A 24,103-nucleotide genomic window follows, 5' to 3' on the forward strand; every position below is an offset into this window, starting at 1 on the left:
TGCTCTGTTCCTCCTGTTTAGAGTCAGTAAGACGGTTCTGGTCCAGCTGCTGACCCTGCTTGCTGTGGACAGCGAGACGGACACAGTGAGACGGGCCGTGTCTCTGTTTAGAGCCCTGGGAGAAGAACTGGATCTGAGTCACATCACACTGGATCAGAGGCTCTGTGGAGCTCTGGTTCTGATGCTGGACAACTCTGAAGGTCTAACAGAACTGGACCTCAGTCACTGCCAGCTGACGGACCAGCTGCTGCTCCAACTCATCACACATCTGCACAAAGTCCAAGTCCTGGAGTAAGTGTCCCAAACTGTCCCCTCTGTGGGAGACAAACACAAACATTCCCTCAGTTCTGATCCAAACAAAGTGGAGCAGCTGATCCACAGAGTGAGATATCAGCCAAACAGGCTTCAATGAGCCGTGATGCTCCATCCAGATCCAGGAGAGACTCCTGTTCCTGTCAGTGTCTGTATGATGAGGACACTTGTGTCTGTCCAGCAGGACCTCTGGAGCTCTCCTCTGTGGTTCTGATTGATTGATGGATCATGAACATGTTCCCAGTAGAACCTAACATAATGCAGAGTGTTGTGTTTGTGTTCCAGTCTGAGTCACAATAAGATCACTGATGCTTCCACTGATCAGCTACTCCACCTGGTCTCCATCAACCCCTCCATTGGTTCTGTGAGGTGAGCAAACATTCATTAGTTCATGTGAAAAATATTTATTTGTTATTTTATCTCTAAAATATTTAGATACAAACGTTGCTTCTCTTCTTCCAGGAGGGAAAACATAAATTAAATGATGCTTAGTGACCTTGAAGGGTCCAAACCCTCTTTAGCTCCTCGTTTCTAGTTTCTTGACAGAAAACATGATGTTGTCTTCCACATTAAAAGTTTGAAAATATGGTTGGAGAAAAGTGAAAGACACCATCATGAAGATATCTAAATATGGATGAAAGGTGGTTGGGACCAAGAAGGATTTCCTACGTCGTTGTTTGTCTAAATCTGGGCAGGACCTGTGGGCACTAAATATAGATAAGGACCAGCTGACCTTAAATAAGTCATAAAAAAGAAAATTATTGCCTAGAATCAATAATATGGAATTAAATATAATATTTTACAGAAATAAAGCTCAGATTGAAATAGAGTAGAGCCATGGATTGGAAAAAAAATCAGAGTTGATTTTGAACAAGTGTTGGTTCGTCCATTTTGGTCAGGAAAACGTCTGCGTCGAAGCTCTGACATCATCAGAACTTATAAAAAGCCCAGGAAACAAACTTTTAACCATCATTTCCTGCTGTAGCTCACAAGACTACGTTCAGAGGGATCTCTGGAGAAACAGAAGCTTGTGGGCGGGTTTACTTTTCCTCCACACTGGTCATTCCTGGAAGAACTTGAAAGCTGGACATCTGTCTGATACAAGAAGATCAGAAGATCCATATCCTGATCGAAGACCGTCAGACGCGACCCAGGCGTAGGTGAAACCAACAGGTTGTTACCAAGGAGACGAGTTTCCTCCTTGTTTTTCAGTCGACTGCAACGGTTCCTCATATGTTCCCCGTTTTGGATGCAGGAGAAGTTTACCTTTTTGAGTTGATCACAGACCTTTAACACTCTGGTTCCCCCTGGTTTATTCTTCAGACCCACGACCCATCCTCAAGCCGGTGAAAAGAAGAAATCAACGTCAAAGTGATTGCGTTCTTTTTATAATAAATGGGATAGGTGTATTTAGAGGTCTGGGCAGGATGAGGCATAGTTAAGGTGATTTAGAATCAGCATTAGTTAATCCAAGGTATCAACTAGTTGCATGCAACACTGATTGAAGAGTTTTATGCTGAACTGGTTTGATTTACTGTCTGAATACTGTGGAAGCGCAACGAGCGGTTGGCCTCAAGTTTGGATGCGTTCGTCCTGCTGATTGTCAATCAGCCAGGAGTTAAAGCTGAACTGTGGAAGTTTTTCATTTGAACCAGACTGCAGTCTGGACCTCGTGGCCTGGCCACTCCATTGTTCGTTCCATCATTTTATTACCCTTGGGGTTTTTCCACTGAGCTCCTCAGAGTTTTATGACCCTTCAAGGTTTGGGGCCACCAGCTGTTAGTGGCTAAGGCTGCTAGACGCTCTGGGTCCGGGCCGTGGACCTACCGTTCTACCAGCTGATAGCCGCCGTCGAGACGCAGCAACGGAGAAAGTCTTCACAGCGTAGTGGTTTTGTTCATCTTTCCAAGTTGATCCAAATTGTTGTTTTATTCTCATTTGTCCATAAACTGCTGGTTTGATCTCATCTCCCCTCCAACACATATCTTTATTTTTGATTATTAGTCTACGTCTTTTTGTAGAATAGTGAATATTTAGTTAGGTGAACATTGTTGGACCAGAATAGTTTGATTGAAAGAGGAACTATTGGTTTAATTAATGTTCACAAAGATAAAGAGTGTTTGTGTTAATTTTGTGTAAAAGTGATTATCTGTCAAGATAAGGTTAGCGTTCCAAACCATTCAGAGAAACGGTTAATAACACAGTGACATTTGGCCTGGTTTTGTTTAATAATTATCAATTATTAATAATAATTAAAAGTCCCACCTTGGTCCCATCAGAATATTTTCCCAAAGATCTTGTGGATCATCAACATGTTTTTTGGGCCTTTGTGTTCTTCATGTTCAGCAGTAGTTCTGGTCTTGGAGATCTTCTGTTGAGTCCAGTGAGGTCTGCAGAGCTGTAGATGTTCTGGGTTCTTCTGTGACCTCCTGGTTGAGTCGTTGATGACTTCTTAGCGTAATGTTGGTCGGTCATCCTCTCCTAGGAAGGTTCTCCACTGTTCCATATTTTCTCCATGTGTGGATCAAGGTTCTGACTGTGGTTCTCTGGGTCCCAAAGCCTTTGAAATGACTTTTTAACCCTTTCAGACTGACAGATGTCAGTGACTTTGTTTCTCATCTGTTCTTGAATTTCTTGAGATTGGGCCATGATGTGTTGTTGTTTGAGATCTTTCAGCCTGCTTCATGCTGACAGAGAGGTTCTATTTAAATACATCCTTGATTGTAGAGGTCAGGCAGTGATCAGGTCTGGGTGTAGCTACTGAAACTGATTCAAAAAATACAGTTAATCACAATTAATTTATGATTTAACATGAAGGTAAAACATTTTTTCACATCGGACCAGGTTGTTTTAGAGCTGCTTTCATTAATTTATGAAATAATCATTTGAAAACTGCTTTTTGTATTTAGCAGTAATACAGAAATGTATCACTAGGAGTGGTGAATCCACTCATAACAAGTTCAGGGTGAACTGAAAGCAGCATCAGTTAATTATCAGCTTGATTTATAATTATGATTGTTGCAGCTGGAGGCTTAGATGAGCCTGTTCTGCTGAGCCAAAAGATAAATCATTATTCACAGGGTTTAGAGCTGAAAGATGATTTTATATCATTTTATTCCTACTTTTGATTTCCACTGTTTGCCAGTGTCTTTATTTTGCTGACAGGGAAGTAAAGTTTATCACCACAAAGCATCGTTCTGTGTTGTTAAAGCAAGAAGACGCTACGAGACTTCAGATTTCGTAGCGTCTGTGATTGACATTTACTCCATCTTGAACTCAGTGATGGAGTTTAGAACATTTTAGCTCAGTAGGACCAACAGGTGGGTTTTAATGATTTTATTTTTGCCAAAGTCCAAAAGTCCAAAAGTCAGAATGAGACCTTCACTAATAGGCCACGCCCACTGAGACCATTAATTACCATAGTGACCATCTAACGAACGACACTTATTGACATGATTAGACGCTAAGGTTTCTGTTTAGACTGTTTGCAACATAAACTTCTCCTCATTATAGCGCCACCTAACGTTGTATGTTTTGAAATAGTTGAATTTCATCCTTGTTTCTCTAACTATATGTGAGACGTATCAACTTTCAGCTCGCTGCAATAAAAGGTAAAAACGCTGTCATCCAGCTTGTTTCTGTGACCAAGTGTTCAGTAAAATATGTTGAATCTGATTATAGCCCCACCTACAGGCAGACTCAGATAATTATTTACTAATTATAATTATTCAGCTACTTGCATAGAGTCTGTGGTCCAGTTCTGTAAACAAACCCGTTAAACTCTGATTGGTTTAGGCTGCAGTTTCAGTTGCTCACAGACAGACTGCAGTTGTTTTCTGTGATACAGACATGATGTTTGGAGAAGATCCTGGAACAGCAGTCTGCTGAAGATGAGCTCTGTCTACTGACCTCCTAACATCTCAGCTCTCAGAGGAACCCTGGCTGATCTCAGCAGCTGAAGCCATGTTGTCGTGTCTGAATGAGTCTCATCTGCTCTCTGCTTTGCTCTGTTTCTAGACTCTCCAACAACAACATCCTCAACAGAACTCCTTATAAGGTCAACAGGAAGTTTGAGATCTGGTGAAGCAGCTGTCAGCAGCTAGTCATGTGACCAACAGGAAGTCCCTGTCTCCTGGTCTCATCAAAGACTGTCTCCTCAGGGTCATCAGATGGACATATTGGCTGCTAACACTGTGAGGTGGTCAGCAGTGGTCAGATCTGTTCTTCTTCTGGTTTCCATGATTCAGTCCAGACGTCTCAGAGGAACCATGCAGGAACTGAACACCAAGGAGGAAAACCAGTTTGGTACTTTAACTGGGCCAAAAGGTCTGAGAATGGAAACATTGGAACCATTTTTAGTTCAGGTTTGAAGTTAAACCAGTTTAACCAGTTTACAGCTGGATGCTCCACAAACACACTGATCTTAGAGCAGTTTTCTGTCACATTCATTATTTTATCTGGAGAAAAAGAGCTGCTCTACATATTTTATCTTCAAGTTTATTTTCTGAACAGAGAAATTAGGATTTTATTATTCTAAAGGTTTTTAAAATCATTCCTAAATTTCTAAACGATGAGGTTTTATATCAGTCATTTATTTTCAGTGATTTAATATTTCTCAGAGTTTGTTTTGGTGATGTACGTTTTTAACACCATAATTCATGTTCTAATTTTAGGTTTCCATTAAATTTAGAGACGTTTAGAGGGACGGAGGTTCGATTTACCATATCAGGGATCTATGCTGTAGTGGTGCTGTTTTTATTCATACCTCAGAGAAACAGTGGGATAATATGGATGTATCTGATTGGTTAATTAATTAGGGTTTTTTTATATTTCTTGAAATAAAATGTTGGTTCCTGGATGATGAATGATGAGCCAATAACGTTTTAAATGATGCGCAAAGTGTTTTTTATTTATTTATTGTTAATCTCTAGTTTATTCATAGTTTATGAATATTATTAAAAGCATTTATTAGTTTCAGAGCAGAATCAGAATTATCCTCCAGTATTAATGAGCCTAAACAACAGTTTTATTTATTAGAAATAGAAACATCATGTTATGTTGTTTATAGCACAGCAGCTTTTTGTAGCTTCTTATTGGGACAGCAGATTATTTTAGTGTTATTCAGAGACTAATGATGTTTAAATAAAATATGTGAACCATTTAATTTACAAAGACTGTTGGCCTCCTCCTAGCTTCTAGTTAAGATGCTTCAAACAACAGCAGTATTATTGCTCCTGTTGCTTTATTTTGAAAGAAACTCACAGAAAGCGTATTTATAATTGTTCTAGCTTTATATTAGCTGTAGTTACCACTTGTAGCCACCAGAGGGCGGTCGGGCGAGCGGAGCAGCGTCCCAGATTAGTTTCTATGGAAGTGTTGAATCTCCACTTTGGAAACGTTTTAGTGGAGTAAACTCACCCGGAAACCAGATGAAGAGCACCAAGAACCCTACAAGAACCTCATTCTGATGAAACCAGATGAAGAGCACCAAGAACACTACAAGAACCTCCTCCTAATGAAACCAGATGAAGAGCACCAAGAACCCTACAAGAACCTCATTCTGATGAAACCAGATGAAGAGCACCAAGAACCCTACAAGAACCTCATTCTGATGGAACCAGATGAAGAGCACCAAGAACCATACAAGAACCTCATTCTGATGAAACCAGATGAAGAGCACCAAGAACCCTACAAGAACCTCATTCTGATGAAACCAGATGAAGACCACCAAGAACCCTACTAGAACCTCATCCTGATGAAACCAGATGAAGAGCACCAAGAACCCTACAAGAACCTCATCCTGATGAAACCAGATGAAGAGCACCAAGAACCCTACAAGAACCTCATCCTGATGAAACCAGATGAAGAGCACCAAGAACCCTACAAGAACCTCATTCTGATGAAACCAGATGAAGAGCACCAAGAACCCTACAAGAACCTCATTCTGATGAAACCAGATGAAGACCACCAAGAACCCTACTAGAACCTCATTCTGATGAAACCAGATGAAGAGCACCAAGAACCCTACAAGAACCTCATTCTGATGAAACCAGATGAAGAGCACCAAGAACCCTACAAGAACCTCCTCCTAATGAAACCAGATGAAGACCACCAAGAACCCTACAAGAACCACATTCTGATGAAACCAGATGAAGAGCACCAAGAACCCTACAAGAACCTCATTCTGATGAAACCAGATGAAGAGCACCAAGAACCCTACAAGAACCTCATTCTGATGAAACCAGATGAAGAGCACCAAGAACCCTACAAGAACCTCATCCTGATGAAACCAGATGAAGAGCACCAAGAACCCTACAAGAACCTCATTCTGATGAAACCAGATGAAGAGCACCAAGAACCCTACAAGAACCTCATTCTGATGAAACCAGATGAAGAGCACCAAGAACCCTACAAGAACCTCATTCTGATGAAACCAGATGAAGAGCACCAAGAACCCTACAAGAACCTCATCCTGATGAAACCAGATGAAGAGCACCAAGAACCCTACTAGAACCTCATTCTGATGAAACCAGATGAAGAGCACCAAGAACCCTACAAGAACCTCATTCTGATGAAACCAGATGAAGAGCACCAAGAACCCTACAAGAACCTCCTCCTAATGAAACCAGATGAAGACCACCAAGAACCCTACAAGAACCACATTCTGATGAAACCAGATGAAGAGCACCAAGAACCCTACAAGAACCTCATTCTGATGAAACCAGATGAAGAGCACCAAGAACCCTACAAGAACCTCATCCTGATGAAACCAGATGAAGAGCACCAAGAACCCTACAAGAACCTCATCCTGATGAAACCAGATGAAGAGCACCAAGAACCCTACAAGAACCTCATTCTGATGAGTCTGAGGTTAAACTTTGGTCCCAGCAATGAGGAGACTAAATTATATTCAGTCATGGATCCAGTCGCTCAGCAGGAGCAGCGATTTGTTTTCCTAAGTTTCCTGATGAACTTGTTCCAGAAAGGAAGGATGATGAAGGTCACTGGGTCGCCTGAGTCTGGAAATAGAAGAAGCCTTTTTTATTTGGATCAATGTTTATGGAAACAACAACGAACCTAGAAACAGAACTTGGCTTCAGCAAATGACAAATGTTATAGAAGAGATGAAAACAACATATTTTAGGGATCTAGTTGTAGTTGGTGGTGATTTTAATATAGTTCCAGATGAATGCATGGATAGATGCTCCTCAGAGTTTTCACAGAGTCATCAGAACCCAGTTATTGGAAACTTTATGTAAATAACCATAAGCTTCTTTTGTGACAGCAAATTAAAATGATTTTTGTGGGACTCCTACAGGTGCTGGTACCCATAAAAACACTAATATTTATCATTGCCCTCTACTGGACACAGATGGTAACTGCAGCTGTTTCGTCAAGGTGAAGAATTTACATATCACTTTCACTTCCGGTCTGCCCTTTCACATTAAAGCAATAAAAACGAGTTAATACTTTACTCTGGTTTTACAGAAAAAGTTAAAAGCTTTTTCTTCCCTGGAACATTATACTTTTAGTCAGAAAGCAGCCAATTAAACTCTTTGCTGAGGCGGCTCTGCAGCAATAAACATGATGGAAATATGTTAAACACAGAATGAAATGTTTTAACAAAAAAGACAAGACAGCTGATGGTTTTTATTTACAGAAGTTTTGTGCATTTTACCGTTTTTTACTTATGTGTGATCGTAGGTCCTGATTCATCCTGCAGTCCACTTGTATTATTAAACTAATTTACTCCTACTTTTGGTACAGTCTGAACCCCTGTTTATAAATGCAACTGGAACCTTCCACTTCCGGTTTCCAGTTTATCTGAACTGGTTTAAATGGATGGACCACATGGAGCAAACATTTTGCTAACTGCACTGTGACATCAATCAGTGAGATTCCTCCATACATGTGGAGCTAAATGTGGTGACTGAGGAAGAGGAGGAAGTTCAGACATGAGATTTCTGCTTTCGTTCTGGAGTCTTTGGATGGAACAAACCTGGATTCAGTTTGAAGGATTTTGTTAAACCAAGAGTTAAAAGGTGCTTGGAAAACTTTCTGGTATTTCTTTGCTTCTTGAAGACATTAAATGTCCTCCGAGACATTAATATTTTCAGGAACTCATTCTTAAATATATCCTGATACGTTTGTTGTGAATATTGTTTTAGTATAAATAACCATTAGATTTAAAATAACATATTTTACAACTTTAAAACTAATTGAAGTATGAAGTCTGAAATATGAAGATTTTTATTTCCAGGATAATTCATTCAGTCTATTTAGATTTTTTTTCTATCAGCGGGACATTATGTCAAATTCTTGTTATATTTTATTGATTTATAATAAATTTATTTATTTATAATAATAATAATAAATACTCATTTCCCACTGGTGGTAAGATATTGTAATCAGTATTATTTATATAAATTGTTCAGTCAGATGTATTTTATATCTTTGTTGTAATTTAAACTTTAATCAGTGAGATAAAATCAGCTTAAATTACTGTTGTTAAACACATAAGATTCACTGCAGGGTTTAACTCAGTCTGAACAGAAACTTCCTGTTACAGAGATGTTTGTAACACAGCAGTTAGCTTTATAATTCAGTTTATTTATATAGAACTAATTCTCAACAAATGTCATTTGAATTTTGTTGTATCTGATTATTTGAATAAAATAAATAAATAAAAATATATCTATTTTCAATATATCCTAAAAGTCAAAAGGTATTACTTATAATAATATAATATTGTAATTTATTTGGTGAATCTAATTAAAAGCTGAGTAAAAATATGGTAAAATCATGAATAAAATGAATTATTTTAATACTTACGGTGCTAAAGCAGATGATAAAATAATTTAAACTGCTGCTGTGTCTCACTCAATAAACACTGACATCTGATTGGTTGACCTGCACAGCAAATCAGCTGCCGACCAATCACATTTCTATAGTAGTTTTAGCTCTGATAAGTGATTTTGATTCGTAAGTTGGAGAGAAAATAAATTCATGATGAAGCACATGGCTATGAATTAAAATGTTTATTAAATAATTACTAATAATTAAAGTCATTTCTGCATTTATTTATCAAAGAGTTATTACAGAATGATTCATTGAGTTATCTGACACATAAATCTCCAGTTTTATTAAAGTTTCCCCGTTTATAAATTGTAATTTTGGCTTTTCAAACATGTAACTTTACTTTGGCTGTAGTTACACCCTGTGTCCACTAGAGGGCAGAAAGCTCAGTTAGCAGCTAGCTGGATTCCAGCGGTTGATTAGCAAATGGAGACTTTTTGTTGATGTTTGTGTTTCAACTTTGTTTCTTTCCAGCTCTTCAGCCTCCTTTACAAAAAAATCAGCATTTTCTCTGTTAGTGTGAATCAGAAGCAGCTCTAAAAGAGCAGCTAACAGACTGAAGCAGCAGCAGCTTCAGAGGAGCTGTGGCTCCTAAACTCCAAGCAGAGGTTCAGCTCCAACAGACAGATGAAACTAAGCTCTAAAACTCTGCTTTAAACGTTAAGATGCTGAGCTTCTACTTTAAAGTTAGGAAAATATTTATGAAATGTTAAATTATCAAGGAAACAGTCAGAATAATGTTGATGTTTTAGATGCGGAGCCGCAAATTAAAACTCTTTATCAGAGCAGGGCGGTTATTATTGCCCTCTACTGGACACAGACGGTAACTGCAGCTGTTTAAATCAAGGTAAAGGTGAACATGATGGAAATATGTTAAACACAGAATGAAAAATCATATCCTCTGAACTTCCGCTTGAACTGCAGGGCTTGCAGCGTCGCTTCAGTGAGGAGACATCAACTCTACAGAAGAAAACTGTAGTCAAGTGAGTACGCGGTGACGTCAGCTGACACCAGCTCTCTCTTAAAGATCAGCGTCGCGCATACAAGGTTCATTACGGTAATGGAGCAGAAAGGACCCCGATCCTGGCAACGGTTGAGAAAATAAGAGGAAAACAGAAAAGTAACCTACAGAACATTTATATTAATTACATTTTTACAACTTTCACATTCATGTTTTATGTAAAAGAATAAATATTTAATATTTTACTGTACTTTTTTGGAGAAATATCTTGTCAAAATACCTCAAAATGCTCAACCATTATATGCATTTGTCCCACATTCAAGAATTTATTTCTCCAAAACCATGAAAGTTGACAACACAATCTCTTCAGATTATATTAGAGGATCATCTACGCTATAACCAGAATTAGTATTACACAAAGCACCCAAGAGAGCGTACAAATAATTGGTCCATGACAAAATTATGCAGCTTACAGTGGAAAGGTGAATATTAAACAAGTCTCTCTCCTTAAGACCCACAGCCAGGTCCTTTCCACTTAAACAATAACAGAACAGCTCCTTTATTTACTGTCCTTCTCCCCCCAGAGGTTTTAGGCTGGATGATCTGATCTGGAGTGAAGTGCAGACTGCAGACCTTGCTGTGTGGTGTTACACTGAACCTGATGCAACGAATACTCACTAACCGCCGTCTTCTTAGTTCAGCATTGCTTGGAAAGCCGTGGAAACTTAAAAGTTCATTATTTTTTGAAGATGCTGTGCATTTAGGGACACAGCAGTGTTCATGATATTGTTTCACTTGCTTCTGAAACACGAGTTTGTCTTTGCAGTCATAGTTCCTCAAAAGTGGAAGAAAGTAAGGCGCATTACGTTTATGCGGATGTGACGTCAGCGTCGTGCGTGCAAAGAGCCTACAGGGGCTGAGAACGTAACCCTGTGGAGTGCCGGTGTTGAGGATCAGTGGGTCAGATGTGGGTTTCCCTATCCTCACCACCTGGGGCCTGTTGGTGAGGACGTCGCTGATCCAGGAGCAAAGTGGTGCAGATAAACCGAGGTTGTGGAGCTTCATGGCCAGCATGTCATGAAGGCTGAGGTGAAGTCCACAAATAGCATCCTAACAGGTGTTATGGTGCTGCAGATGACTCAGAGCCATGTGAAGTGCTAACGAGACAGCATCCTATGTAGAACGATTCTCCCTGTAAGCAAATTGCAGGCTGTCCAGACCAGCAGGGACAGCATCCTTGATGTACTTCAAGATGATCTTCCAAAGCACTTCATGATGGCCGGGGTCAGAGCAACAGGACGATAATCATTAAGGCAGGTTGATTTTCTTCAGCACAGGCACAATAGTGGAGGACTTCAGGCAGGCAGGGACCATGGAAAGCTGCAGGGAGAGGTTGAAGTTGTCCAGATAAACTCCTGCAAGTTCACATGATTTTATCGTTCAACCTGACATCATGTCTGGACCTGCAGCCTTGTTGATGTTGATCTCATAATGGAGGTCACTTAGTGCAGCTGCAGGACTAGAGGCTGGTGCTGCACCTCCAGCTGAGGTGGGTGTTTAGTCCTTGTGCTGCTTGGAGTGTCAAAGCGTGCAAAGAAGCTGTTTAAGGTGTCGGGGAGAGCTGGGTCATGGCTGAGCTGCTGACTGCTCTGATTATAGGCTGTGATGGATGTGATGCTTCTCCACATACTGAACGGATTGCTGTTGATGAAGTGCTCCTCGATGCGCTGCTTGTACCTTTGCTTAGCCTGATGGATGCTCTTTCTCAGTTCTCTCTGCTGTAGGACAGTTGGTCACCTGATCAGTAAGCTGCATCCAGAGCTCTTAGCAGGGTCCACAGTGTGCTGTCTACCCATGGTTTCTGGTTAGGAAAACCCCTGATTGTTTTTGTTGGTAAGACAGCATCCGTGCAAACGTGAATATTTAACATGTTTTAAATCGGGGCAGCAGAAGGTTCTGATTGTTTTTGTAGTTGTGCACCAAGAGTTGTGAATGTACAATGCCAAACCTCCACCTTTGAGCTTCCTGTCAGCCCAGAACAAATGGTTGGCAGAGTGGTTCCAGATGCTGTGAGCTCCATGATTCTGGGTTCAATCCCTGCCTACAACAACCTTCAGTCTTTCACCTAAATACTTCTCACCCAGTTAATATGTGAAAGTTACCATCACAAGTAACATCACAAGACTAAAAGCTTATGTCACTTTGTGCTATTTGTAGCAGCAAGATCTCTCTGCTTCTCAGCTGGTTGGTTGGCCATGTGATTTAAGGCTCTGAGGTCCTGATGATCCTGGGTTTAAATCTTGCTACCTCCAGTCCTTCACCAAGAAACAAATTCAAACTTAGTGTTCCAACGTTCACATGGGACAAATAAATATTCCAAAAATAAGCATCACAGCTAGAGATTGAGGAGGTACGATGCTACTGCAAGAGGGAGCCAGGAGGACAGGTCAGGGTGGAGATGTATCATCATCACCACCATTTTAGAGGACTTTAATCTTTCAGGGCAGCTGACCTGAACAATATAAATGAATAGAATGAATAAAAGTCAATGCAAGGGTAGCCTGTAAGGATAGAAAACCCAAGCATACATGTATATTACAGTATCCCAACCAGGTTTACTTTTGAAGGAAGAGTCTGTTGTAAATGCACTGATTTCACTCATGCATCCATTGAAGTAGTTCTGCTGCTTGTTACAAAGTGTTCTGGGGAGTAGATAAATGGTTTGATTTTGTTTCAGGTATAAGATCACTAGAAACACTAAGTTCACTACGTTAAATCAAGGATTTAAAACCTCGTTTGTTTAGAGTTGCCTTGTACCTGTGTCTGCTTAACATATTAACTGAAACATTAGTTTGTGGTCAAACTTTTCTTTATCTGCATTTTCTGCTTTTAGATCTCACCTTAATGTCACTTTAATGACCGCCTTCAGGTAGGGCATCCTGCTCAGGTCAGCTGCTGTTTATCAACACCCAGGACAAGGTGTTGGACGTCTGGAATCAGGTGGGAAAAGAAGGAACAATTTCTAGTCTGAGTTGTGGCACAAAACCAAATGTATAAACTCTGAGCCTCTCATTCTACTTTAAAGTTAATTTGAAGAAGGCATCTGACAAAGTTAATACCATCTTAACCTCCAAACTCTGAAAATATGTCTTCGATGTCTTCTGAATCACATCTAAAAGACAGTAAACAATATGTTATAATGATAACATTAAGTTTTTACAAAAATACTTCAGCAGGAATTGTGCTAGCAACTATTTTAGGTCCCATTCTTTCCGTCCCAGCAGAACGCGACGCATTCCTGGACATCTGGAGGACTTTGAGCTCAGCCACCCACCTACTGGTTTTCAGCCATCCACAGTAACATTAGTATATCCACCACAGCCAAAATATGTAGTACCGTCAAGTCCAGATAGATGGTCCGCTTCATCTGTACCTGCTTATCAGTCGGCTGTGACTGAAGAGAACAGAATGTAGCCTTTAGAGGCTCAATAGCAGAACAACCTCAGTTCTGCTGCCTCCCTCAGTTTGAAAGAATCGGCCATTCGGTACCACCAAGCCTCACTCCAGTATTCACAGCTCCATTGCTGCCAGTAAGAGTCTCAGCTCTGACTACAGAGACTTCAGCACCACACATGCACGGAGAGAACATGCAAACTCCATGCAGAAAGCCCCCCTGGCCAGCTTCTTGCTGCAAGGCAACAGTGCTACCTACTACAGCCCTCAATTAAAGTCATTTCTGCATTTATTTATTAAAGACAAAGACAGATTGATTCATTGATTTATCTGACACATGCATCTCCAGTTTTATTCAAGTTTTAAATTGCAATTTTGGGACTGTGAATTTATTGAAATATGGCAATTTTGTTTGTTCATACATACCAAAGGAAATGTTGAATATAAGTTATGTAGCTTTACTTTGGCTGTAGTTACATACTGTGTCCACTAGAGGGCAGACAGCTCAGTTAGTAGCTGCTTGGTCTCCAGCTGCTGATGAGCAAATGGAGACGTTTTGTTGATCTGTTTGTGTTTCTGTTTCTTTCCAGCTCTTCGGCCTCCTTTACTACAACATCAGCATTTTCTCAGTAAGTGTGAATTAGAAGCAGCTCCACAGAGACTCAGAGCAGAGCTACTCCTTGGAGGAGGTTTTTAGCTCTGAAGTTATTCTTTACTTCTGTTCCCTGTTTTACAAACAAACTCTGATTATCAGCAGCTGCAGATCTACAAGCTGATGCTGAACAGCAGCATCTGTCTTTCAGTTCACGAACAGTCGCTTATATTTTTTATACCATTAATCTCATTCATTATTAAAATATTCTGAAGAATTGTAATAGGTAATTACAGTCTGTGACCTATTTGTAATACTTTACTGAAGATTTGTATTATTTGTATACATTAAAAAAAATTTGCCTTGATCTCAGCATTTGTTTATCACTAAAATATATATTTTTAACAATGTTTATAGTTTAATAGTGTAATTTAATTAGTGAATCGAATTAAAATCTCAATAAAGATAAGGTAAAATCATGAATAAAATGAATTACTCTATTGCTTCCAGTGCTAAAGCACATGATTAAATAATTTTAACTGCTGCTATCTCTCAGTTAATAAACCCTGACATCTGATTGGTTGACCTGCACAACAAGTCAGATTTAGACCAATCACAGCAGTTTTAGATAAGGTAGAGAGAGAAAATAAATTCATGATGAAGCACATGGTTATGAATTAAAATGTTTATTAAAATGAATTAAAATGTTTATTAAATAATTATAATTCAATTAAAGTCATACAGTCAAGACAGATTGATTTATTGATTGACTGACACATGCATCTATAGTCTCATTAAATTTAAATTGCAAGTTATGTAAGTCATGTAATTTTAAGATTCAAGATTCTTTATTGTCATTATGTCACCATAATGAAATTTAGACTCGGCTCAAAAGATACACATGTAGGTTATAGACACTTACAAAATCTAAAAACACTTAGAAAAAGAGAAAATATGTACATGGAATGTGGCATGTAGTATTTAGTAGTTACATAAAGTGCAGCTTGTGCTGAAACAGTCTAAGATGGGCTGGTGGTTTGTTTGATTATCAGCTAGATGTTTAGTGTCTAGCAGAGGAATAATTGCCTTCACTGCTTTGGAAATTAAACTGTTTCTGATGTGATGTTTCTGAATCGGTTCAGGAAGTGGGACAAGCAATGCACTGCACATATAATTGTGTTATTAATGAATCTCCATCTCTAATATACATAAAATATGAAGTTTAACTGTTTTAGGTTTGATTATGACTCCTTACTACCCCCTGGTGGTGATATATTTGTTTTTGTTTATTCTTTTTTTTAAATCTGAGACCGTAGTCCTAAATATGTAGAGATTATCTGTGGTTGTAATCTACCCCCTTCTCAGTCTTCTGGCTGGTCAGAAGAGTTGCTGCTGCAATAGCAGGAGTCTCTGCTCGCTGTACTCAAGAATGGATCAATTAGACTTTTAACAATCTCTGGTACAATATAGAAGAAACATATTTTTTTATATATACACGAGTTATGTAGATTTTTCATTTATTTGTCTGACTGTATGTCCTGATTCATTCTTCATTTGGTTGTATTAATAAGTTACATTAAGTTCCAGCTTCTCTGAGAGCACCGCAGCTCTTTCCAGAAAAATAAACTCTTAATGTTTCTGTTGATGTTGCTACTTGTGACCTGATTGATTGGCAGAGCGGTTCTAGGTGCTGTTCTGTAAGCTCAATGGTTCTGGGTTCAATCCCTGCCCACAGCAACCTTCAGTCTTTCATGAAAATATGTCATACTTCATCATGTATGTATGTGGGTGTTTCAATCAAAAATAACTTTTAGAGAAATGGTTGTGCTATCATTTTAGAGAACAAGTTGTTCTATTTGTAGCAGCTAGATCTCCAAGCTTCTCAGCTGGTTGGTTGGCCATGTGATTCAAGGCGCTCTGCTGTGGACCTGATGATCCTGGGTTCAAACCCTACCACCTCCACTCCTTCACCAAGAAACAAATTCAAACTCAGTGTTCGAAAGTTCCTACAGGGAAGTCAAAACCGAGGAGGTACATCTTCAATGCTACGGCAAGGGGGAGCCAAGACGATAGGTTAGGGTGGGAATTAATCATCATCCCACCATTTTAGAAGACTTTAATCTTTCAGGCAGCTGACCTGAAAGGTTACAACTGGACATAGGTGACAGTGACCACAACCCCAAGAATCAAATCTAATAATGTGCTCTACATCTATAATGTGTGAAGGTTCTAGTGATGGACTTGTTCATGACCGTAAGGCACCAGTGGTGCAGTGTCTGGTTCAAATCCTCACTGGGCCTGGATCACTCAAAACATGTTAACTGTAGTTAAGTTCATCTCCAAATAATCCACAAAACAGAGTCAAAGGTGTAAAGTTTGTATGCATGTGTGGGTACACACACAGTTTGCTGTTTAAGTGCCTGTTTTGCTTCAGAAATATATCACCAAGATGTTTGCCTTTAGCAAAAAAAAGCTCTTAAATCACTCAAAACAGGAGCGAGATATACAAATATACTAGTGCAGCCACAAAACTGATTTGAAAACATAAGAGTAAAAAAGCTCTTAAACAACCATTTCTTTCCCTCGAACACCATCCTTGTTTTTGTCGTTCTTGTAACAACTTGGAACAACTTTCTGTTGATTTACTCTTTTCTGTCGTTACTTATTTACCTTGTTGTGTTTGTAAAACAAGAGTGTTCCTAAAAATTAGTTAAATCCCACAACAGTTTGAGCCTTTATGTAATTTTATGTTAACGACAGAAACTAATAAATTGTTTGTTCTTCTAATGGTTGTTGGAGACAGTAAAAGGTTGCTGTTTCCAGATGTATAACCCCCACCATTCACTTCTCTGAAAGTCAGGGAGGAGACACAGCCCCCTCCCTGACCCACCACAGTGGGACATGTTTTGGATGATCCAGGTCCAGTAATGGTCAGGATTAGAACCAGACACTGCACCGCTGGCGACTTACGGTCACGAACAATCCCACCATGCTACCAAGTCCCTTCACACTCTGACCAGTTCTCCCAGTGCATTTATCTTTTTCTCTTCTATAACTCTGATAAGTCAGGTGACCTGGAAAAAGGTCACAGCAACACTGAACACCTTTGACACTCTGACCTGCTCTCCAAACATTATTGAACCCATGACCTTGTGACCTCCTAACAGTTCTCTCTACAATCTGAGCTAAGCAGGTAGATACCTGAGAGTCAGCAGAACTGAGCTTTAACTTTTTAGTTACATTTAAGGTTCTTTATGTCTAGTCTAGGACTTGAACTTCCAACCACTTGAAGACCAAACATGCTTCCCAACCTATTGAGCTACTTTCTCAGAGGAGACTGAGGTCTCACAGGTCCTTATGTTCCTTTCAGGTCGGAACCAGAAATCTGGTCACATGATGCTTGACCCCATAAGTACGACTCTGCAAAGCTCAGGTAGGAACACAGCTCTTTGGTGATCCAGGTACCTGGAACAGGTGGGGTTTTAACCAGACACTGGACCACCAACAACTTCTGATCAGTCATGGAGAATCTGTCACAAAACGTTTCAGTTTGGAAAAATGATCTTTAAAATTTAGTTACCTATAAAATTCGGCACCTTTTTTTTTAATCATCTTTTCAATAATTTTTTTATTCTCTATAATTATTTAAATACCTTTATGCCCCTTTTATGTTTCTTTTTTTTCATGTACAGCACTTTGAATTGTCTTGCTACTGAAATGTGCTATAAATAAACTTGCCTCAACGTAGAAACCATTTGCTGAAGAGGCTGAAACACGTGAACAGACAAACAAGTCTGGTATTCAGAAACTAATCCCTTGTTGCTTTGGTTATGGACTAGAACTTGATATATTTGTCTTAAAACCTGAATGAACAGGGAACCAGTGAGGAGAAGTAAGTACCAGGGAAATATGTTCATTTTTAGTTTGTTTCAGAATCAGAATCAGAAAAGCTTTATTGCCAAGTACGTTTTTGGACATACAAGGAATTTGTTTTGGCGTAGTCGGTGCAATACAGTACAAATTAAACAGTACAAACATATCTACAATATAAATATAAGTGCACAGTTTTAAGTGAGTGAGAGTAAGTATAGAGCAGTATAAGATGCAAGAGCAGTACAACAGTGCAGGTGATCATTGTGCAAGTAAAGCAGGAGTCCAAGCTGAGCGTTAATGTAACGCATAGAGTTACAGGTTACAGGTGTCCTGTCAGCAAAAACAGGGGGGGTGTGGGGGAAAGGGAGAGTGTCAGGGTGGTTTCCGGGCTTTGTTAACCAGGCTGGTGGCAGATGGGAAAACACTGTTCTTGTGGCGTGAGGTTTTGGTCCGGATGGACCGCAGCCTCCTGCCAGAGGGGAGAGTCTCAAAGAGTCTGTGACCGGGGTGGGAGGGATCAGCCAGAATCTTCCCTGCCCGCTTCAGGGTCCTGGAGGTGTACAGTTCCTGGAGCGACAGTAGACTGCAGCCAATCACCTTCTCAGCAGACCGAATGACACGCTGCAGCCTGCCCTTATCCTTGGCTGTAGCAGCGGCGTACCAGATGGTGATGGAGGAGGTGAGGATGGACTCAATGATGGCTGTGTAGAAGTGCACCATCATAGTCTTTGGCAGGTTGAATTTCTTCAGCTGCCGCAGGAAGAACATCCTCTGCTGGGCTTTCTTGATGAGGGAGCTGATGTTTGGCTCCCACTTGAGATCCTGGGAGATGATGGTTCCCAGGAAGCGGAAAGATTCCACAGTGTCAATTGTGGAGTCACAGAGGGTGATGGGGGCAGGTGGGGCTGGGTTCTGCCTGAAGTCCACAACCATCTCCACTGTCTTTAGAGCGTTGAGCTCAAGGTTGTTCTGGCTGCACCAGTCCAACAGATGGTCCACCTCCCATCTGTACGCAGACTCATCACCATCAGAGATGAGTCCGATCAGGGTGGTGTCGTCCGCAAACTTCAGAAGCTTGACAGACTGGTGACTGGAGGTGCAGCTGTTGGTGTACAGGGAGAAGAGCAGAGGAGAGAGAACACAGCCTCGGGGGGAACCGGTGCTGATGGTCAGGGAGTCAGAGACGTGCTTCCCCAGCCTCACGCGCTGCTTCCTGTCAGACAGGAAGTCAGTGATCCACCTGCAGGTGGAGTCGGGCACACTCAGCTGGGAGAGCTTCTCCTGTAGCAGAACTGGAACGATGGTGTTGAAGGCAGAGCTGAAATCCACAAACAGGATCCTGGCATAGGTTCCTGTGGAGTCCAGGTGCCGGAGGATGAAGTGAAGGGCTAGGTTGACTGCATCATCTACAGACCTGTTGGCTCTGTAGGCAAACTGCAGGGGGTCAAGGAGGGGGTCGGTGATGTCTTTTAGGTGTGTCATAGGAGACATAAAGATTTACAGCTTGACTCGTGTTCATTAAAGCATCCGTCTGCTTTAAATTTACTGTATTTTCTCTTCTCAGTCTCTGACATTGTGTTTGCTTCTCTCTACAGAGTTTCTCCTCAGATATTAAACACACAAATCAACCAACCAGGTGTCTCCAGCAGCCAGTTATTGGTTTTATATCACAAAAAGAACATTCTCCAACCACTGATGCCAAACCTGTGTGTGAAAACCAGAGAGTGGCAATATTTAACGGCCACCATGTTGTGTTAATTGTATTAATTAAGGTAGTTGTTTAATCTCTGCTGTGGAGGAAAACACCAGAACCAGCAGCTGATGTGAATCCAAACCTTCAAACATTCACTGATGTGGTAAAACGTCCTCAGACGATACAAATAAACACATTTAAGCAACATTTAAAGTATTAAACTGAAAAATAACAACAACCCAAAGGATAAAGCGTGAACAGATCAGACTTTCACTGTCAGCTTGATTTACCTGGTTTGATTTAAGTGCTGGAATGGAGCAGGTACCCTGCGAAGTTTCTCTCAGAGATGAAGTGCAGCAACACGTCTGATGTTAGACTGAGAGACAAACGAAGCATGAAACATGCCAGAGACTCACAGTGGTTCTGGCAGATCCAACAGTTGGTCCAGAGCAGCTGGGTCATGCTGAGCTTGGTTCTGCTGCTGGATGTGGAGTCACTCCCTTTATGACCTCATTAGCAGGAAAACCTGGATGTTAACGTCTTAGAAACATGTTCTTATCTATCCTTCCTGTTTGCTCTAAGAAGAAAGAACATCATAGGTGGACAAACTGACTTCAGATGGAAATACCTCCAAATTCTCTGCATCTCTGCTGCCACTGTTGTAAAAAGTTAAAAATAACTTCATGCATATTTATCTACATTCTTTTGCTTTGTATTCTTTTGACTTGTGTTTTAAATGTTTTAGTGAATTCTTGTGTAGTTTTTCCTTCTTCTGTATCTTCCGGTAGTGCTGTTTTTTGGTGGCTGGCATTACCACCACTTACAGGATTGGAGTGTCTTTTTCAGCTGTCAATAATGAATCTTATTATATTGTTTTTTACATTTTTCCTTTTTGTCTGTGTAGATCATTTTATAACTTTAATCTTGAACAATACATATATATCGGAAAAAATCACTCAGAGCAAAGTGTACCAGAGTCAGATTCCTTGTTGGTGTGCAAACTTGGCATTAAAGCTGATTCTGATACTGATATTGATTCTGAGAGGGTCAACTGGACCAACTTTGACAAACTTTATAAAAAGATGTCAAGTTTTTTGTTCAGGTTCTATTAATTCAGTTTCTGTTTACATCACAATCTGGATCAGCAGAAACCATTCCTACTGCAGTGGGTAGGGGAGGCTGTCTTCAAACAAAGTTGATTTCTCGACACACTGTCACAACCTCCCTGTTTTGTGTTCCTGGACTAAGCACACTGTTTTGTTCTGTATTTCTGCATTGAAACAAACCTGCTCTATTCTCATGGCATATTCCTGATTGAGAGAAGTCAATGTGTACAGGAGGAACAGCGCCACCTAGAGTCACAATATGTTGTTTACTGATCGTTGAAAAGGTGCCCGTCTAGAAATATGAAAAAAAAAAGTCAGCTTCTGTTCCTCTAATACAGATTTTGTGTGTTAAATACATTAAAAAGAAAAACTAAAACGTGAAACGTCTTATATTTGACAAATAAAAGGTAAATAACTAGTAGTCTTTTTCATCTATGATTTGTGATGAAAACGGCCTGAATGTTTCAAAACATTCATCAACAATAATTCATTTTAACCACAAGTCTGGTTTATTTCCGCTGAACAACTTCTACATCAAACCTCGCCTCCCTCCGTCTGACATGAAGAAAAAAAAGAACAAGTCCAAGTAGTTTCTTCTTCAGAGGGAATTTAAACGTCTTCTTCTGAACACATAAACAAAACTAAAACTCATTAAAATATGTTTGAATCTTACCTTTACGACATTGTGTTACACAGGTAACGGTTTTATTGACCGTAACTTCCTCGCTGAAAAGCGGAAACTGCAGTCATTGGGCCACGCCTCTTTTTACAGTAACTGCGCCTGTACATTCAGTGAATCACCACTAGATGGCGGCATTGTACCAGAACAGACTGACACCAGCGAAGAAAGCAGCAGATTATTTGCTGAATAACTGCAGTTAAATTATATGAACTCTATCAGGTTTAATTCTACTGATTTATAAACAGGCCACAATAAAACAGTCCCTATAAATCCTGCAGCTGTGTTGTTTTAGTTTTTTATTTAGATTCTTCACCTTAAAACATTCCAGTGGATTTTCAATGGGGTCTGATATTCAGAAACTTACCCCTTGTTGCTTTGGTTATGGGGCTTTTTCTTTAACTCTTGGCTGAAGAAATTAATAAGAGGATGGATGGATGCTTTTCTGTAGAGATTCACCAGTCATGGTCAATAAAAAAGTAATTCCTCTTTGAGGTTTGACCTAACATTTTAAGGCCTGGATCATCAATACAATAATATAACTAGCTGGTTGCAGAATGTGTTACATTATGAGGTCCATGTACTGCAGCATGATTGTTGTGGAGACCACAAAGCCTGAACCTGTCAGGAATTAAACGTTTAGGGGTGCAGGTTCTTGGCCTGAGCAGGCGACTCTCACCAATCAAGTAACTTCTCTGTTGTGGATCCTTGTATGAAACCAAGGATCAAGACTCGGTGGCATGTCAGTCAACCATTGAACCATCTTTTAAACATAAAGTTAACTCTTTGCCCTTACCTCATACTAACCAACCAGAATATTTATTCTGTATTGTGTGACTGCAACAACCATAATGGTTGTCTAAGGTTGATTCTTTGCTCTAGTGTGTTGCTTTATACAGGTTTACAATTAGTAGTTGATCTATTTAAGGCTTTGGGTGACGTTAAGGTTGGACAACAAAATCCCTACTCAACACAAGTTGTTTTTGGTAGTACCAGATTATCCTATGAAGTATCAGATCTTAAATATTTCTGGAACATTATGAAGTACTACCTACCCTACCGTTCTGATTTAATATAGTCTACATAATTAAATTAGTTTCTAAATTAAGTTGATCAAACATGGTAAAATAAACTATCTGTAAGTAAGACAGTTGTTACAGATAGTTTGCTTTGCTCATCAACTAGTGAACTAACAGATGTAGCAGGTTCTGTTGTAACCAACTATTGCTAGGCTGGTCCAGGAACACATCCTTACCTTGTGATGTATTTCACCTCTCCTCGGATGTTGGTGGAGGGTTCCTGCTCGTCTTAATCCACCACAGAACATATTTTGGATGAACCAGGCTCACTTACAGTCCACATATCAGAACTTTACAGTTGCCTCTACACTCTGCTGACAAAACATTTCTGCATTGGAACTCAGGATTTTGAGACCTTTGATCATCGTCTCTACACCATCAATACTAACAATCCCACCACACCACTAACCTTTCACACTCAGACCTGTTCTTTGACTTTTTCACCTGGAGTTAAAGCCAGGACCTTGCAAAGCCCTAACAGCCTTCTCTACACACAGAGACATTGAGGAAGTAACATCATCATGCTTTAACTAGTCTGTAGACACTTTAATTTCCAGGTTTAACTTTGAATATGTCAGCATCTTGGAGTTTTGCAATTCAGAAACCTAAACATAGCTTTGCTAGATTGTTGACTGAGACGTGCACTCCCCAACCACCAAACATGCTTCTTAACTTTTTGAGCCATTTGCTGACAGTGTCTGAGGTCTCATGGATCCTTTTGTTCCTTTTAGGTGTCAAAAAGATGTTGGATCACAAGTACGACTCTGTAAAGCTCAGGTAGGGGACACCTGGTGATCCAGGCACCTGGAACAGGTGGGGTTTTAAGCAGACACTGCACCACTAACTACTTCTGATCATTCATGGAGAGTCTATCACACAGCTTTTTAGTTTGGAAAATAAAACTAAAAATCTAGTCACAGATGAGCATCGATACCATTATTTTGGCTTAAAACCTCTGAGAGCTGCTCAGGCAGGTACTTCCAGCTCACATCTTTACTTTCTCTACTGAACCTCAAACGTTGGTCACTCCTATGACCTTTGATCTCATAAACGGCATAGTTCACGTCTTTTAAACCTCCAAAACGCCAAACATCTCTACAGCTTTCAGAGTTTCTCAGACAGTTGCTTCTAGAAGATTCTGTTCCTTCTGTTCTTCATTTCTGTAGGCGTGGCAGGCAGGCCTGCCTATCACCAACATATTAATTCAGTAGGCATGTACTTAAAGCCTGGATCACCTATTATAAGTCTTTAAGATATAGAAATGATTGCAATATAGATGAAAGTTACATGGGGAGGATTGCTGTACAACTGGTTTGTGTCCAGAATGTGCAGGATCTGCAGGGATGTTAACTGCCCTTTTTCTGACCCTAAACCTGTACAAGTTCAGGATGGTGGGAAGGTCAGCCCTGATGATCTTCTCTGCAGAGCCTATTGTCAGTTGAAGGTTGCACTTCCTGAGTTACAACAGGATGTTCAGTCTCTGCTGGGCCTTCTTCCAA

At 40.1% G+C, this 24,103-nt stretch overlaps 1 protein-coding gene and 2 long non-coding RNA genes across 4 annotated transcripts in view; 2 read left to right on the forward strand and 1 right to left on the reverse strand.

The window, feature by feature from the left end:
* Window positions 1-5,205, forward strand: part of LOC124861171 — a 30,969-nt gene extending 25,764 nt beyond the window's left edge. Inside the window, exons 15-17 of the mRNA XM_047354697.1 lie at window positions 22-291; window positions 598-681; window positions 4,330-5,205. Of these exons, the coding sequence (XP_047210653.1) occupies window positions 22-291; window positions 598-681; window positions 4,330-4,396 (421 nt within the window). The 3' untranslated portion in view covers window positions 4,397-5,205. The remainder of the gene's footprint in view (window positions 1-21; window positions 292-597; window positions 682-4,329) is intronic.
* Window positions 5,206-9,317: 4,112 nt separating this feature from the next.
* Window positions 9,318-14,501, forward strand: LOC124861965. The gene is made up of 3 exons (XR_007036801.1): window positions 9,318-10,151; window positions 13,023-13,129; window positions 14,173-14,501. It is a non-coding gene; the product is annotated as an uncharacterized LOC124861965 (long non-coding RNA).
* Window positions 14,502-19,398: 4,897 nt separating this feature from the next.
* On the reverse strand, window positions 19,399-21,860 carry LOC124861961. Of its 2 annotated transcripts, none has more exons than XR_007036796.1 (3): window positions 21,520-21,860; window positions 20,157-20,317; window positions 19,399-19,751 (listed from the first exon to the last, which is right to left on the reverse strand). It is a non-coding gene; the product is annotated as an uncharacterized LOC124861961 (long non-coding RNA). The 2 variants fall into 2 exon arrangements; XR_007036797.1 differs by having other exon boundaries at window positions 21,027-21,860.
* Between the last annotated feature and the right edge of the window lie 2,243 nt (window positions 21,861-24,103).

This window comes from Girardinichthys multiradiatus, chromosome 24 (genome assembly GCF_021462225.1).
Source record: "Girardinichthys multiradiatus isolate DD_20200921_A chromosome 24, DD_fGirMul_XY1, whole genome shotgun sequence".
Classification (NCBI taxonomy): Eukaryota; Metazoa; Chordata; class Actinopteri; order Cyprinodontiformes; family Goodeidae; genus Girardinichthys; species Girardinichthys multiradiatus.